The 17,363-nt window shown below is 42.1% G+C and overlaps 1 protein-coding gene across 4 annotated transcripts in view; it reads left to right on the forward strand.

Moving 5' to 3' along the window:
* The window catches only part of CLASP1 (cytoplasmic linker associated protein 1), a 325,682-nt gene that overhangs the window by 137,393 nt on the left and 170,926 nt on the right, over positions 1–17,363 (forward strand). The window contains exon 1 of one of the 4 annotated variants that reach the window (XM_075070305.1): positions 3,097–3,196. The exons of the other annotated variants lie outside the window; for them this stretch is intronic. Within the exon in view, the coding sequence (XP_074926406.1) occupies positions 3,181–3,196 (16 nt within the window). The 5' untranslated portion in view covers positions 3,097–3,180. Of the gene's footprint in view, positions 1–3,096; positions 3,197–17,363 lie in introns of those variants that run through there. 4 annotated transcript variants of the gene reach the window in all.

Below are 17,363 nucleotides of genomic sequence, written 5' to 3' on the forward strand. Positions count from 1 at the left end.
AAGAGAATCAGACAATGGAAGACTATAACTGAAACCGATCTTTTATTTCTCAAAGTATGTTGACTTGGATATAGATGTATTTTATCAGATCACGATGTTTATGTAAAAGAAATCAGCAGCTAGAGTGAGAGTTTATATATATTGAGGGTACTTTTGGGGAAGTGCTCTGTAAGTCATTTAGGACTGTCTTGAACAAACAGATTTCATAGCAGATAAGCAACGTTTTTTAGTCTGAATAGTGAGACATTCAGTTTACGAGTAACACTGATCAAAATAATGGGATATGTTCTGCTATCAGTAACCCTGATATAAATCTAGAGAAACACTGCTGAAGCCAGTGGGTTTACACCAGTGTAACTGTGATCAGAATTTGAGTCATTGTATATTTTTCCAAATAACAATTCCAGCATTTTTTTTAACACTGGGTTTAATCACAATTTCCTCAAATTGATGTTGAGAAACACTTCCTGTTGTTCCCTGTCAATCTGGACTTCGATTTAAGACTTAATAGTATTATGAATAAAACAACAGTTGTGTGTGGAGGGGGGGAAGGGAGGAAGAGAAGGTCTGAATAGTAATTTGAAGTGGATTTTGTTTATATAGCAGACAGAGGGGAGGATTTCATCTTTGTAAGTATGTTGCTAGGTTACTAGAAAGCCTTACAGGCAGAAAATAGAGCTAAGGTGAATATTAGATTTCTTGATGATTCTTGATGTATCCGTTTTGTTTTTTACATATAATTAGTCAACCTCTTGAGGCAAAAATTACAGTTTTTTCCCCCTCTTTGGCTTTCAGCAAGCTAATTATTTTTTGTGTAACTGCCTTTGCTAATTATGCAGATGTACTTGTATCCTTGGGTGAAATAGATTTTCAGCATGAAAGAGCCAATAATTGCAGGTCTAGTCAGTTGCCATCTTGATATGGCATTGCATGATGGTCTTTAATTGGATGTGGAATGGAGGGAGGCCCTTGGACATAAATGTAGATTTAATTTACTCTCAGAAATCCCCACTGTTCTGCTTTTCCTGGATTTAGGCCTAGGAGGGCTTGAACCAAACCTTGTTGAAATCAGTGTTTTTCCATTGACTGCAGTGAGCTTTGGATCAAGCTCTAACTACCTGGACTTCTAAATTCAAGTTTCAGAAAGGATCAGGTTAAGCACACGATCAAGCAGTGACTAAAGGTTAATGATCAAAATTATAATGTAGTCATTTTCTCCTATTCAGAAAAGTAGACTGATTGGAAATGACAGTCGTGTCATAAGAGAACAAAATTGTTGGTAAACAAAGTCTCTGATACATAATTTTTAATCCCACTAATCATTACGAAATTCCAGTCTGATATTGTTTGCCATTAAACGCTATGTTTTGTATCTCAACTCTATATGCCAAATCTTGAAGTCATCCTCAGGACCAGATAGTTCCACAGTGGCCCATGCATGGAGGATAACCCCTTTTCTTGTGTGACGGGGGGGAGGGTAGGTGCCCAGATATTCTCATCTCCCTACCCCCAAACAGGATCTCTGGTTGGATTGGGCACTTCATGGAGCAGGGCTCAGGGATGGGTAAGAGGTGAAGTTGGGATGGTGGAAATCCAGGTGGGAGGTCTGACAGCTGGAAGCTCTGAGCAGCCAGTATCAGTGTGGCTATTGCAAGGAGAAAGGGGACTAGCAGCGCAGCACCCATCCCTGCAGGATGGCACCTATCTCTGTGCAGAATGGGGGAAATCTCTTTTAACCAATAAGTGGGGTATGCAAGAAAAACTTTTGTGGCCTTTCGACAGTTTGCCATAGGAGAAAGGGGTCAGTGTGAACCTTGCCCCTTATTCAGGCAAAGTCCTCTTGGATTTTGAAGGGAATTTTACCTGTAAGGATGGGGCTAAAAAAGCCCCTGAGGATTTGGGTTCATACTTTTGTGACCTGAATCGTTTACTACATAGCTTTTCCTTAGCATAGTAGCTTTGAGTGCTTTATACTAATAACACAAATCTCAGCTGCTGCTTATTGATTCCTGTTTAGAATGTGGCCCACTACACACACAGACATTCATCATATAATAATAATAGCCTGCTTAATCCCCTTCAAAGAAAAATAGAATAATTTATTAATAATAAAACAACACCACTGATAGCGAACACAATAAACCCATCCCAGCCAAAGGCCTGAGAAGAAAAATGAATTTTACTCTTGGATACTCTTAAGTGTTGTTTACAGTGAAGGAGATGTTTAGTCTAATGTAGCCATATTACACTTTGCATTAATCCTGTTTTGTTTCTCAGTTTGTTTATAAAGATCTTGAGCACTTGGAAATGATTAGGTGAAAACTAGTAATTTTCTAGACTTTCCTCTGCCATTCCAGTTATACACTATAGCCACTGTAAACTTTGACAAGATAGGGAAAGATTTGCTGTGCTGCAGTGTTTCTGCAGCTTTGATGTGTGTGTAGCAAGCCACTTACAAACAAGGAAATTACAAAATTGAAGGGGATGCTTTTTGTAATGTATCAAGAGTATTAAACTAGCAAACACGCTGTGTTTTCCTGGATTCAGACTTCATTGCATGCTTAATTGTCCATTCGGGTTTGTGTTCTATGAATCTCGCGGCCTTGGTGATGAAAAGTAAAATTCATTTAATTGACCGAGCATTCACTTGAAAAAGGAGAGAAAAGAAATAGACTTCTACCTTTGGGGCATATAGAAGACAGTAAAGGTCCTTGTCATGCCCTTTTGAATTTATAATGTGCTCTGATAAAACAATGCTGTCCTGGGCCAGGACTAGGGCTCCTGGGACCTACAGATAGCTAATAATAATAATAACACAGTGTTGAGCATGGCAGACAAGACATAAATGGATCCCTCAGATTAGCTCTGTTAGTCTTCTAGAAAACAGTCAGAAAAGTGGGCAAGAGTGATCTGGGTTTTCTTTTTGACAAATGTCCTACTGGATCCTGTTCTTATGTCATGACGCTCTTAAAAGAAAGAGGGAAGTGAAAGAACTGTCTCAGAAGGACAAATGTTGCTCAGCTGAGTGCAGAGTAGGCTTTTATTTTGGAATAGGGGTAGCAGTTGTCGTAGTTTGGGAGGGTGGAGAATTTACTGGTGCTTAAGTTACTGAGACATGTACTGTAGGGCTGCTTTTAGAGCACAGTGCTCTTTATTAGCATCTCAGGATCACTGCAGATTATGACTACTGGGAAAGGTAGGCATTCTGCTTAATGAACGAGCAAAAAGAATGGAAATTGTCATTTATGCCTGTGAATCTGTTTGCGTTTTCATTTCTTTTTAACCTCAGAAAAGAAACCAATAGATTTTATTACTGAGACATTAGTACAATAAAGAAACTTTAAAAAATAGGCTATAAGCATAGTGGCGTATAAACATCAAACAAGACTGAGACTTGCATCAATTATGTCTAAATGCAGATAAATTGAACAGGAGTGAAGGGAGAACATATATCTAAGAGAAAAACACCTAGTGAGAGAGGAAAATGACTGGTGGAATTTTTAGCTGTCGTTCATAATTCGTGTGATATGTTTGAATATTTGTTGGTGCTTTTGTTTCTTATCAGTAAGATGTTTGCTGTATCAGCTAAGGAAGATAGTTTTAAGTAAGCAGATAGTATTGAGACAGTCCCAGATCATTTGTGCATGAACACTGGAAGGCAGCTAAAGAATTAGACTGAATGGAGATGCCATTGGCTTTTCTATAATTTAGTTTGTTTTTTGGGCTAAGGTTCTATAGCAGAAAGGTTGTCTATAGAAGTCAGAAACAGTGAGGAATAGGGAGACAATTAGGCAGAAAAACTTAATGATCTATTTGACTGTGGAGTATTAATTTTCAGGATATGTGTATGTGCTTACGTATCTTTTCATGATGCATTCCAATCCTGTGTTTTCATTTCAGTATTCGAGAGGACCCATTTATGTTAGCCATCTTGGAAAAACTGTCCCCTCTCCCCCCCTCACTCCACCAATCCCCTTGTTTTTCTGTTGAAAAAATTATTGGATCATGGCTCTCTCTTGAGACAAAAGGTGATGCTTGTTTTTAACAGATTAAATATGAGAGAAGTTTACATGTGATTGTTGGTATCCGATGTGCTGAATAGAATGTGGCTATGTAGTGACTTTTTTCCTCTTGCTGTGTGATCTTACTGACAGGTTTTTAATGTAATGGTTTAGGAGGTATAAACCACCTGTGTTCATTAAATGAGGTAAGATTGATATTACAGATAATATTTTGCGTTTCTGTAGCTCATTCCATCCAAGGATCTTCTAGCCCTTTTGGAATACTACTACAATCCCATAACACACCTGTTATATAAGTTAACATTGTTATACAAGTTTTCAGAGGGGAAAGAGGAGGTAAAGGAATGTGAAGTAACTTGTCTTTGATCACTCAGCAAGCTGGTGATGGAGCTGAGAATAGTTTCAGAAACCTGAGGGTGCTAGTCTTTATGCTAACCACTAGACCGCATTCCCTCCCACAGTAGAGCATGGCTTTTAATCTTTGCTATACTGTGTGAAGTTGTCATTTCACCACCCAAGTTCCTTGCATGTTGATTAGATAGCAGAGATCTGAGAATGACACTTCATATAGTATTTTCCAAATATGGAATCTTCCTGTTCGGATGGATTTAATGTACTGGAGAAATGGACATGCTCTATTTCTTGTATAAAGTAAACATATGTTTATTGTTATTAATTAAGCATGAATGATCTCTTCAGGCTGGGGATTCTGTGGCTTTTAATGACCAGCTGATGGAGTTGAGGGTCTGGGGGGGTCTTAGTCCAGTTGGTCTAATGTGTCAGGAAATGTCTGACCTAGAAGTCGTCATTGATATTATGAACTGTGTAAATATAAAATGTTAGAAGAAACATGTCTGGTGGTATCTTCTATTCTTATGGCATCTTTCTTCTGGATGTGCTATGGACCCCAGTGGTCCCCTTGAGATCTTGAGAAGGGACTTTCTGCCTCTAGCCCTTCTCACATGGAAGGGTGAGTGTAAGCTGTTTCCACAGTGCTTATTCTCCCCATTTCTGGGACCTCTTTGAAAGACCAGGATCCCCTTGTGGGGAAGGGCTAGGCCAGGGAGCCACTGGTTGGGCAGGCATCAGTTTTCCTCTCCCCCTGCAGTCCATTTTGTGGTCATGGAAAAAAATCAAAGCAACCTTCATCTGCCTGTGAAACTCTCCATTGGGGAGGTTCTGGGAGCAGTCCTGCCAGTGCAACTCTGGTGGAGCCAGGACGAGTGTATGTGGGCCTCTATATGGATGGCCTTGTGTGTTTTGTCAGATTACCAAGGATCTTCAGGTCTTAGTGACCAAGTCGTTATGTTTTCCAGTAAGGGGAAAACCTTCTCCATCTGTCTCCAGAACAATTTGGGGAAATTCCACAGTATTTTCATCCTTCCTATGAGATTCCTTTGGGAGGCTGTGATCTGGCCTTATGTATACAGTGAATCACCAAAATGCAGCTATCTCTGGTGTTGAGTACAGGCTACCTGATGCAAGTATTCTATTTGCATTTACACTTGCGGGTTTTCCCAGCACTTCAGCAACCAAAGAGACCACAAGATTGTTGTATAATATTATGAATTCTAACCATAATGAAACGTCATAATATGTTGCACATGTGAATCATGTATAACCAAAGAAAAAGGATATTGAGCAACACATTGTACTGTCTGAAGTTCAGAAACTTACAGTAGATTTCAGGGTTTGCTTGGATAAAGGTCAGGCTCAAATGTTTTGGGCATAGGAATGAAGGATGATCTTGTGACTGAGATGCTGGGGATCTGGGTTCAGTTCCTAGCTCTGCCATGGATTCTCTGTGTGGCCCTTAGATAAATCAATCACTTTATCTTAGTTCCCCATCTATAAAATGGGGCTTATACTTTCCTAATCACAGGAGTGACCTAGAGGACTGTTCCCTCATTTATAGTTCTGAGATGCTCAGATACTACAATGTTGCAGGCCATAAAGAATCTAGATGGGCAATGTGTGATCTTAGCCAAAAACAATTGTGCAATGTTCACTGCAGCCCTTAGGGAGGTGAGTTTAGTGCAATGTGGTCTAATGGCTTAAGCACAAGTCTGTGAGTTTTAATCTGCACTTTGTCACTTGGGCTCTAGGCCTCCATTCCCTCACCTGTAAAGCGGGATTAATGTTCCCCTATCCCAGGGGGTGCAGCGAAGACTGACTACTGAATGTTTGGGCTCTGCAGTAACTCTTCACTTAATGTTGTAGTTATGTTCCTGAAAAATGAAGTGTTAAGCGAAACAATGTTGAACGAATCCAATAAGATTTAATGTAAATGGGGGGATTAGGGTCCAAGGAAATTGTTTTTTGCCAGACAAAAGGTATTATATACATAAACAGTAAAAAAAAATTTAACCAGAAATTTAATACAGGTATAAGTTTAAACAGTTTTAAACAAACAATTTAATACTATGCTCAGGAGCGATTGTTTGTGAAGCTCTTCCCCTCTCCCTTCCAGCCTCCTGAATGCTGACAGGGTTCAGTCCTGGTCGACAGTGAAAAATTAACAGGTGCTTTGCACCCACCAGCAGCGAAGCTCCCCTCGTCCCCGCCTCGCACCTCCTTCCCTGAGCATGCCTCATCCCTGCTCTTCCCCCTCCCTCCGAGAAAGTCCTAACAGCTGTTTGGTGGTGGGGGAAGCGCTGGGAGAGGAGGGGAAGGTAGTGGAGAAGAGGAAATTGTGCAATGCTCCCTTGTAAAGTTGCTGCTCTTCCAGAGAATCCTACAAGCAGTGGACAGAGCAGGCAGCCAAACGACGTTGTAAGGGAGCATTGCACAACTTTAAACGAGCCTGTTCCCTAGTGGAGCAGGGACGTAACATTGAAACAACGTTAAACGGGAGGACTTAAGTGTCCTTTGAAAACAAACCTTGTTCTGTACATTAAGTACTGTTAAGGAAAAAGAGACAGTGTTTGCCTTTAGCTGTTCGAGGAGGGTCCCTATTGTTGGTTTTATTTGTATTTGTGTTGAACTTTATTTTTAATGGGTTATTTTAGCACTATCTTGAAAAACAGAAAGAGAGAGGACTTCTCTTCCTTCTGTCTTCCTCTGTTGTCATTAAACCAGATCTGTGGTCCTCTGGACCCAGCACTTCTTTGACTTCCCGTTAATTGTTAAGGGCCTCTTGTCAGGTTTTTCAGTGTCCTTGACTGGCAAATATAAAAGGACAAAGTTAACATTTAAAATACTTTGAGGCCATCCTTCAGTGTCGATGAGGCCTGTTTCCTCAGTGAAAGAAAAATTAATGCTCAAAACTCCCATTAATTTTGATGGAGGTTGGAACCATACATTTCTTGCACACCTAGAGATGAATAGACCCTTTAGTATGCAAATACCCCCCTGTATTAAAGGAACTTTCCTTGGTGATGCGAGGCTGCTCAGTGGATGTGGTAAGGGGCATGTGAGACAGGAAGGAGTATCAAAAGGGAATATGTAAATATCATGAACACCATTTCTTGAATCTTATACCTTCTGCTTTCAAGTGATATTGAAATGGTTAAAAAAAAAAAAAAAGGAATATAGGGAATTATTTAAATGTTAAGCCTATCAGGTGACTATTATGCCAATCAGGGAATGGAATCCATATAGAATGATGTAAACTAACACTGCAGTGGGACCTGCAAACATACCATACCTCTTAGCGGAAGCTGGTGAACTGAGAGAGGGGAGGCACATGCAGCAGTGTTACAATTTCTCTGGGTCAGGTCTCTTTTCTTCTGCCCTTTTCTTTTTGTCTCACTCTGAGGTTTGTGGTGATCACAGAACAGACACTGTCTATCATGCCAGTTTTGGACCAGCCACCTGGTATCTTCTCCACTCCCCTGCCTGCTTCCTTCTAAATCTCTGTCAGGAAGAAATAGGGTCAGGGCTCATACAGCATTAATTCCAATGACATTTCCTATGAAAGTGCCAGTTGTAAATCTGACACTACTGATCTAGTATCACTGACATTTATTACACGGAACTTCCTCTGACGGCAAATTTGGCAGCAGAATGGTACTTTGAATGTTCTTCCCTCCTATTTACCAAATCTTAGGCTTCCCAAAGATCCCTGCCAATTACAGCAAAAACATTAAAGCACTAATGTAGAAGGCATTGTATGTAAGGTTAAGTGCATTGACAGCTGTAAATTGGCCTTTTAATTCTCAGACATTCAAGAATAATTTGATCATGTGTTTACATCTTCAAAGCCTGTGAAAGTGCCTGGACTGTAAGTTTTTCAGGGCAGGGTCTTGATGTTTGGTCAGAAAAGCACTATGCAGATTTATGGAGCTGTGTAAATGTAGTAAGTGTTTTCACTGCAGGAAGCTTTGTACTAGACCCCCAAATATATTCTGTTCTCTTGGAGAATGATCTAGGAGAATAGTTTTGGGATCTCTCTGTTTGACTCTGGTCAAGGTAGTGGTGACTGAAAGTTATCTCCTGAAAGCTTTGTATAACTCAAGCTGATGATCCTAGTCCAGTTCTGCTGAGCAGAGTCCTTCTCACAGAACACACCATCACAGCTGGAATTAATTAGCACCATTATTGGCAGCCTCCATAGTCACCAAGGAGCATAGGGGACATAGCTGAAGTATTCTCACACCTCAGGAGGTGCTCTTTGGTGAATATGAAACTTCTCCATGGTAATAGAATGTTCTTTGTTTATCTTGGTGATTTGTTTTCAGATTAGGTACATGTCATAGTATTCTTTCCTCAATCTGAACCTTAGAGTCCAAAAATGAGGTACTAGCATGAATTCCTCTAAGCTTAATTACCAACTTAGATGTGATACGCTGCCACCAATCAGGACTCTGAGTGCCTGATAAACTCTGGTCTCCCCAAAACCTTCCCTGGGGACCCCCAAGATCCAGACCCTCTGGATCCAAACACAAGGAAAGTAACTCTTTCCCTCACTATTGCCTCTCCTAGGCTTTCCCTCCCTGGGTTACCCTGGAAGATACTGTGATTCAAACTCCTTGAATCTTAAAACAGAGGCTTCCACCTTTACCCCTCCTCTCTCCCCTCACCCAGAGGCAATACAGATTCAAGCTCCGTGAATCTAAAACCAAGAGGAAATTTATCTTTCCCTTCTCCCCACCAATTCCCTGGTGAGTACAGACTCAATTCCCTTGAGCCTCAACTGGGGAAAAAATCAAACAGGTCTTTAAAAGGAAGTTTTTAATAAAAGAAAGAAAAAATAAGAAATCTCTGTAAATACAAGATGTAATGTTACAGGGTCTTTCAGCTTATAGACACCAGTGAGAAAAACCTCCCCCCAGCAAAAATACAATTTAAAAAATACTTCCAGCAAACTACACATCTGCAAATAAAGAAAAACAGTTTAAAAGACTATAACCGCCTTTCTACTTAATACTCACTATTCTGAATATATAAGAGACTGTAGCAGGGAGATGTGCAACCAGGTTTCTTGCCAGTCTAGTCCCTTTCAGGACTCAGTGAGAACAAAGCAAAGCCCAAAAACTACAAACAAAAGCTTCCCTCCACCGAGATTTAAAAGTATCTTGTTTCCTGATTGGTCCTATGGTCAGGTGTTGCAGGTCACTGTTTGTTAACCCTTTAGAGGTAAAAGAGACATTAACCCTTAACTATCTGTTTATGACAGCACATCACAAGTGAAAGGCACTTAGGTGGTGTAATTAGCAGGCTTAGATGAGGAGTACACAGTGCTAGGACAGCAAGGGAGCTGCAGGTGCAGTGACAGCAGTGTGAGAGGTGGTATGCACAGCCTGTTCCGGTAGTACGCTGCCTGGCTCTATGCTGTTGTGCCCATGCGTATTCAAATACCCAAGCAGAATAGTGCGTTATAACAAGCAGTGCCCATAATCATGTACATTTATTCCTATGTCTAGACTAAAGAATAAATCCTAGTCTTTGAAAGAAGCTGAATGCAAATGCTTTCAGATTTAAAGTTCCTCTCTTTTATTTAGCCATTTCACATACTAAAATAATAGGTTTAAAAGATGGCAAAGACCCATTAAAATATTTAATCAGTTCCCCAGAGAAACTGGGGAGGCTGCTACATACACTGATAGGTGATAATCCAGTATTAACTGATACTATTGGACAAATGCCCTCACTCGCACCCCAGCACACTCACTGATGTCAGTGATACTAGGGTCTCCTTTCCCCCCACCCCCAATAACATTTAGGGGGTCAAATTCTGCTCTCAGTTACATCATATATGCAAGCAGAGAAACTCCATTATCAGCATATGGTCCCTGTCTGGCATTGCATTGCCCTCCTTAGGCTTTCTTAATTATGTATGATTTTCAGAAGTAATTTAGCTGTTCCTTGGATGGGGTGGCGTGATTTTAGAGTAAAACCCACACTGTAATAAATAGCAACTGTCCTAATTTTGAAGCATTAGACAGCAAATGCAATACACGTCTAGGTTTCTTTTGCCTGCTGAAGGAATTAACCATGCCCTGCTGCTCTGCCAGAGGAATCCTTTTGTTGCACTGTGCTAAGCAGTTTGAATTTCTCTTGTTTACTCTCCCAAAAGCCCAAGAAAATAGAGAGTCCTGAATAATCCTTGCTTGGTTTTTCTGTATGTACAGCCTGTAGTGAGCTCACCAGAGCATGGGGCTAGGGGAGGAAAATAGCTAGTCACCCTTTCTCTGCACTTGGCCTCCTGTAAAAAGTTCACAGCAGCCAAGAGCCAGTTGACTTTTAGAGCAAATGTCATAGAGGATGGAAGGAGACAAATATCTTAAAAATGCCTTCTTTCCCTTGCCACTGTCACTGAAAACGCTATGCCCAACGACAGTAGAACCTCAGAGTTCTGAACACCTCGGGAATGGAGGTTGGTTGTAACTGAACAAAATATTATGGTTGTTCTTTCAGAAGTTTACAACTGAACATTGACTTAATACAGCTTTGACACTACTGTGCAAAAGAAAAATGCTGTTTTCCCTTTATTTTGCTCATAGTTTGTATTTAACACAGTAGTGTATTGTTTGATTTAAAAAAAAAAAAAAAGAATCCATCCCTCCCTGAAGTTTTTTCGCTGCAGGATGGCCACCTTAAGGTCTGCTTCAGGACCAGACTTCAAAGAGAAACTGCTGAGCTTCAGTTCATCTGCAAATTTGACACCATCAGCTCTGGACTAAACAAAGACTGTGAACGGCTTGCCAGTTACAGAACCAGTTTCTCCTCCCTTGGTTTTCACACCTCTACTGCTAGAACAGGGCCTCATCCTCCCTGATTGAACTAACCTCGTTATCTCTAGCTTGCTTGCTAGCATATATATACCTGCCCCTGGAAATTTCCACTACCTGCGTCTGACGAAGTGGGTATTCACCCACGAACGCTCACGCTCCAAAACGTCTGTTAGTCTATAAGGTGCCATAGGATTCTCTGCTGCTGCTAAAATGACCACAGGTGAATGGGATTTGTGATAATTTTCTCTTTTTTTGTTTTGTTTTGTTTTTCCAGTTTGTTTGTGAAAATGACAGCATTTGTGAGGAGTCAGTGTCACCATTTCCCCTGTCGAATCAGTTAGTCCGTTTCCCCTTTTGTCCGTGTGAATCTTACGCACCACAACAGGGGAGAACACGTGATTGTAAAGCCAAAGAAACTGACACCAGGACTGGGGAGACCTACAACCCTGTAACCTCTTTTTACTCTCTGTTTTATTGGATTTCAACTTAAAGTAACACTGTCCATTGCTCCCTTTCTTTGCTTACTTCACACTGTTGTTGCACCGCAGTGCAGCAGTGGGCTCCATCCTACTCTGTTACACTGGTGTAAAAGCAGACTATTGCCACTGACTGCATGGGGGAACAGAGTTAAATCCATTGAGCTTTTTCCCTCAACTTTCTGGATATTTTTAACACTGTAACTAATGTCATGGTGATGAATGTCCATTCTCTGGATCTTATGGGCTCAAATTTGCCTCCTCAGTGTGGAGGCATTAGAAAGGGGGAGGGGCACAGGGAGCCCTCCTGTCTCAGTACACCTGCATAGGAGTCGAGGATCAACTGGCTCCCAACACGGTGGGGAGTTTTAGGGGTGAGGGTGCTGACAGGAAGGTAGCACTAGATGCAGCTGCTGTAGGACGGCAGCAAGCGCCCCTGCTGTGCACTCCAGCCCTGAATGTTAAGGTGTTACATCTGTGGAAGGAATAAGGCTTCCAGTTACATCACTTTGGACAGTGGGCCTCTCTCCTTCCCAGCAGGGTTCTGGCTCATAACAGAGCCCTAAATAGCTAAGTGATCAGGATTTTGGGTGGTGCCAAAGGAGTCTTTGCAAACTGACAATTCCCTTTCTCTTTCATTTTTTGGTGAATTTGCTGTGTGTGAAAGTGAAGATGTGATGGTGCTGCTTGGAGCAAGGCACTGGGCAAGCAGGGGCTGTGCAAGCTTCACACCTCTCCCCCTCCTCCCAATGTAGCTCTGCCAGTGCATTTCAGTCCTAATTTACACCCCTGCTGTTTGAGTCCTGGGCTGGACTGAGCTGAGTCTGCAGAGACTTCGAATCATACAGAGCATCTATGATGTGGAGAGACAACTATGTTCCTTTTCACTTGAGACTTCAATAGAATATGATCCTGAGTGTCTAGAGGCAAAATCTTTTTGTGGTAGCTCACTGAAGCTGCTAGCCCGTGACAATGTCCCTTCAAGAAGCTGCATACCTGCATTTAATAGCTCCTCTCCTTCTGTGGATTCTAGTTTGGACCCTAGTTTGTATTTTTTCTATCTCTTATTAGAGGAGACTGCTAGAATTTAGATCTAAACAGCTTTGGTTGTTCGCAGGTGTGCACACACACTGTTCCTTGTTTACAGTTTCTCTCTGTATCCCTCTGAAAAGTGCTGCTAGGCCAGTGTGTTGCTATGGAATATGTGGTCTGCCCATATTTCCCCCCCAGATATTCCCTTTTCATAGGACTCGGGTATTAGCAGGTCTGCACATGATGCCATCTGTTCTGACAGGCAGTGTTTGATCAGACGGGATATAGGGACTTGTGAGAATCCTGTGCTGGAGGTTGGAGGGTTGTAGATAATGCAGCATAGAGCACTGGGTTTGTTGTTCAGCTGTCCGTTAGCCAAAATGGGGATTAAAAAAAAGAAAATTGTGTGAATTTAGGGCTGGTGAAAGGTTCTGGTTTGAGAATGCCTGGGGGAAAAAGTCCTCTGCATGTCAACAGAACAAACCTGAGCTGGAGGGGCCACCTCTAGGGATGAGAGGAGATACATTCAGTCCTTCATCTGAGAATGCTGAAATGGAGACACTTGTCCAGCAAACACGTTTCACACATATCATCAAACATCAGATGCTAAGAGCTTTAGATCACAGCTGACCTAGGTAAGGTTTCATGAGGTAATCTGAGAGTAATAGATTTTATGTTTTGATGCCATCAAGTCCTGTGATAAAATGGGATTTTAGCAATATTACTTCCCTTGTTTGGAAGGTTGATAGTCTCTGGTTTGTTAGAAGAACTTGAAAAAAAATGTTTTTTCCTGGAACAACATATAAATGCTAGAAAAGGACTGACACAGTGAATTGTCATTTTCTCCTGGTGCTAGAATCTTGGCACTTGCTATATCTAGTCCTACTGGACCACTGGATACAGAAAATTCCAAATTGGAAGTTTGACCTTTGCATCAAAGGTCACCAAAAAGTCACCATTAGCTTTTTATCAAATTTAGCAGTTCAGGTGCCTTTACATTGATATTAAGGCTAATTAATCAGTTAATAATCAATTCTTCTATGAACTGATCCTGTTGGGTATACCTCTAATGGGGAGATATGAAAGTCAGCTGAGGTCACCAGCTCCTTTATTAGATTTTTGCCAAGAACATTTCCATAGCTATGTTTCTGGGGAAGTTAATGACAAACATTGCATTAATGTCACTGTTACATCCCACCATTAACAAGATGATGCATTTGCTCATGGTGGTCGTTGCACACAATGTTAAAGATATAATAAGGAAAGGGACCTTGCACACACACAGCTTGCTGTCAGTATAGCACTTCCACAACAGATAAGTAGACACCAGCAGTAATGATAGCCTTTGTCATAAATATATACCATCAGCCTCTTTGACATTGTTGTAAAAGCAGATGAAATTACCGTATTTTATTCCAGTTTTACCGTGCAGCAGGTTCTCATCACCAATGTTAATAAGAGGCTGCATATCTGCATACCTATGAGTAAGAGATCAATGATTAATATAAGTGTCTCTCTTCTACTAATCATAGGCTGCTCTCTATGATTAAAATAGTAAAATTAAAAATTGCAACATCAAGAGATATTGGGAAGTGCTGCAAGGCTGATACTGGTAGTTCCATTTGCTTGAAGATCAGGCTGCTACAAATTTAGTGGTGAAGGTAGTATTTTGGGCCTGTCAGTCTTGACACTATCCCTTCAATGTACTTCATTGGTTCTCTTTCTGCACCTTTGTTCTTGGGCGGTGAGCTTTTTCACCAGCTTCTCTCCCAGCTCCAGTTCTTTATTGAGGAAAAAGTACATATTTCTTGTATAACTCATGAAATCTGGGTTCATTTCCCAGCTCTGCCACATTCTTCCTGTGCGTCATTGGGTTTTGTCAAGAGTCTCCTTGAATCACGCGCTATCTCCCAGAGGCTACTTCAGCCAAACCGGGAGATTTTGTGTTCTAACAGTCCGGCGCGGCAGTGGAGGTAAGGCAGGCTCCCTTACTGCTTTGGCTCCGTGCTGCTCCTGGAAGTGGCCGCCACCGTTCCTGTAGCCCCGTGGAGGAGAGGGGCAGGGGGTTTGTGTGTGCTGCCCCTGTCCCGAGTGGTTGGGAACTGCAGCCAATGGGAGCTGCGGGGGCAGTATCTGCGGGCAGCAGCACGTGGAGACCCCCTACTCTCTCCCCCCACCTAGGAGCCACTGCCAGAGGGAATGTAATGCCAATAAAAATAATAATAATAATAACAAATAGATTCTTGCTTTTGAAATTTTAAGGAAATATAAAACTAAGAGAGAAACAACTGGATCTTTCTGACTGACTTCTATTGATCTATTTTTCTGGGGGCTCTCTCTCTGTGCTGTTTAACAGGTCCTGTTAATTATTGATCAAACATATGTGGGTCTTCAACAAAAGATCTATTACAAAAATCAACCAAACAAACACAAACCCAAAATATTCTTTAAAACAGCATGAGTAGAGAAACAAGGGCTACTACAGAGAATTCAAAGGTCTATATGGAAACGGGGCAATACCTTATTTTTGCCCTTGAATAACATGAGAGCACTGAACTTGCCTTTGGAACAAGGTTATGGCAGAAAAAAAATCTCAGAATTGATTTCCACATCTTGGGTTTCGTGACTTGGTGTGCACATTTTTATTTATCTTTGATATCAGAACACTTTTTGGTTATTTTGGCATTTGTAGCGATTTTTTTAGAGACTAAATCGTCTGTAAAGTAGTGATAAAAAGCAGCAGTACAAACACATTTATTTTCCATCAAATCGGCATGTTCAGATGAAAGGGGATGAGTCAAACAGCACAATATGAGACTCTTAGTTTTATTGGGAGCAGTGGTTTCTCATTAACACTGCGGTGTGAAAATGGAGTTGAGATTCACAAGTTTGATAGCTGGTGAGATTCATGTGTTTTTATTAGCAAACTATGTAGGGTGAAGCTGAAGGCAAATTTGAACATAGTTGTCTCTGTTGCTCCGTGTCTAACACGTTAATTTTTCTGTTTGCTAATGCTTTTCTTTTTAAAATGAAAGCAACTGCAGATGGATGCTAACGGTCACCAGCTGATGTGGTGTCAAAGTGTTGTTGTGCTTGCAGAGTGATTTCAGTGTTTCCATACACTGATGTCACCTTTTTTGGGGTAGAAATTTAAACTTTTTAAGTTCTTCATTCCTTTGCTCTTAACGGATTTGTACAGTGTGATTCCTCTGTGGACCTTTTCCTTCCAGCACAGACAACTTGTTTACTGAACCTTCTGTGCCGACAGAAATATTCTGTTGGGTACTCCAGCTGTGGTCCATGTTTTGTGTTGAATTTAAACAAGGGTATGTCATCAACAGATATGTTAAAGCTAATACACACCCCGTTCAGCTCGGGATTGTTTAGGAGTATTATAAATCAATCCTTCCACAGTGCCAAGAGGCTAAGAACTGATGATGATGTCCTCGAGAGGGTCTCTTTCCTTCCAGTCTAAATCATTCTGAGTCTGAGACCCGGTCTACCTTAGAAAATTAGGTTGGTTTAACTGCGTTGGTCAGGGGTGGGAAACATCCACACCTTTGAGTGGCGTTATCCAACCCAAATCCCCGTGTAGACAGTGATAGATAAAAATTTTCCATTGACCTAGCTGTTGCGTCTTGCGGAGTTGGATTACCTACACTAATGGGAGAACCTCTTCTGTTGGCATAGGTAGTGTCTACACCAGTGGTCTCCAACCTTTTTACGCGCAAGATCACTTTTTGAATTTAAGATCAACTCAGGATAGGGTGACCAGATGTCTCGATTTTATAGGGACAGTCCCGATTTTTGAAACTTTTTCTTACATAGGCACCTATTATCCTCCACCCCTTGTCCTGATTCTTCACACTTGCTGTCTGGTCACCCTGACTCAGATCTACTCCTGCGTTCCCTGAGGCCCTCCCCCTTCCCCGAGACCCTGCCCTTCTCACTCCATTCTCCCCTCCCTGTGTTGCTCGCTCTCCCCCACCCTCACTCACTTTCATGGGGCTGGGGCAGGGGGTTGGGGTGACAGAGAGGGTGCAGGCTCTGGGCTGGAGCTGAGGGATTTGAAGTGTGGAAGTGGGCTCCAGGCTGAGCCTGGGGCAAGGGGTTAGGGTGCAGGAGTGAGAGGTGCAAGCTCTGGGAGGGAGTTTGGGTTCAGGGGTCATATGGTCACACTGCACATAATCTCATAGAATCCATTGGCCAGTTCATGAATTTTACTCTTTATTCGTGTCATTTGTGGTTTATAGATCCAAAATCCTTCAGGGATTGTCACAAATCAGTGTAACATTCTCAACTGTGGGGTATGCATTGGCTGAGCCTGGGGCAGGCAGTTGGGGTACAGGAGTGAGGGGTGTGGGCTCTGGGAGGGAGTTTGGTGCAGGAGGGGGCTCCAGGCTGGTGCAAGGGATTGGGGTGCAGGAGGGCACTCCAAGCTGGGGCAGGGTGTTGGGGTGCAGGAGGAAGTGCGAGGTGCAGACTCCAGCCAGGGTGTGCTTGCGCAGTGGGGCTCAGGCACGCTGCCTGCCTTTCTGTGGCCCCATGCCCTCCCAGAAGCGGCTGGCTGTTAGCATGTCTCTGGGGTCCCTTGTGGGGAGGGGGAGCAATGGGTCTCTGTGCGCCGCCAAGGCCCACAAGCACCACCGCCGCAGCTC

Source organism: Chelonoidis abingdonii, chromosome 10 (genome assembly GCF_003597395.2).
Source record: "Chelonoidis abingdonii isolate Lonesome George chromosome 10, CheloAbing_2.0, whole genome shotgun sequence".
Taxonomy (NCBI): Eukaryota; Metazoa; Chordata; order Testudines; family Testudinidae; genus Chelonoidis; species Chelonoidis abingdonii.